This window comes from Apaloderma vittatum, unplaced genomic scaffold (assembly GCF_000703405.1).
Source record: "Apaloderma vittatum isolate BGI_N311 unplaced genomic scaffold, ASM70340v1 scaffold101, whole genome shotgun sequence".
Lineage (NCBI taxonomy): Eukaryota > Metazoa > Chordata > Aves > Trogoniformes > Trogonidae > Apaloderma > Apaloderma vittatum.
In genome coordinates, this window is record NW_009698280.1 from 30,402 (window position 1) to 30,690 (window position 289).

The following is a 289-nucleotide window of genomic DNA, read 5'->3' on the forward strand; positions in this document are numbered from 1 at the left end:
AACCATTACCAGTTTTGAGATCTCAGATGACTTAAGATACAAACTACTCAAGTGCACACACGTCAGAAGTTCAAAGAGTTAACGTAAACACTTACCGCATTGAGGAAGGTTATTCCCATCTGCGCAATGAGAGCATTAGTCTTCTTCAGGGGGGTCTGGAAGAAAAGTACCAAAAGGAAATGAGCTAAAAATGTAAGGATTCTACGTAAAGCAAGGGAGTCAAGGCAGTCATACGATTCCCCAAAAGAAGGCCCACCATCATCACCAATTTTAGGCATTGCCCAGACAA

The 289-nt window shown here is 42.2% G+C and overlaps 1 protein-coding gene across 1 annotated transcript in view; it reads right to left on the bottom strand.

Moving 5' to 3' along the window:
* Nucleotides 1–155, bottom strand: part of GNS (glucosamine (N-acetyl)-6-sulfatase) — a gene marked incomplete at its 5' end in the record, with an annotated part of 17,797 nt that extends 17,642 nt beyond the window's left edge. Inside the window, one exon of the mRNA XM_009877933.1 lies at nt 96–155. Coding sequence (XP_009876235.1) covers nt 96–155 — 60 coding nt within the window. The remainder of the gene's footprint in view (nt 1–95) is intronic.
* Nucleotides 156–289: the final 134 nt, after the last annotated feature.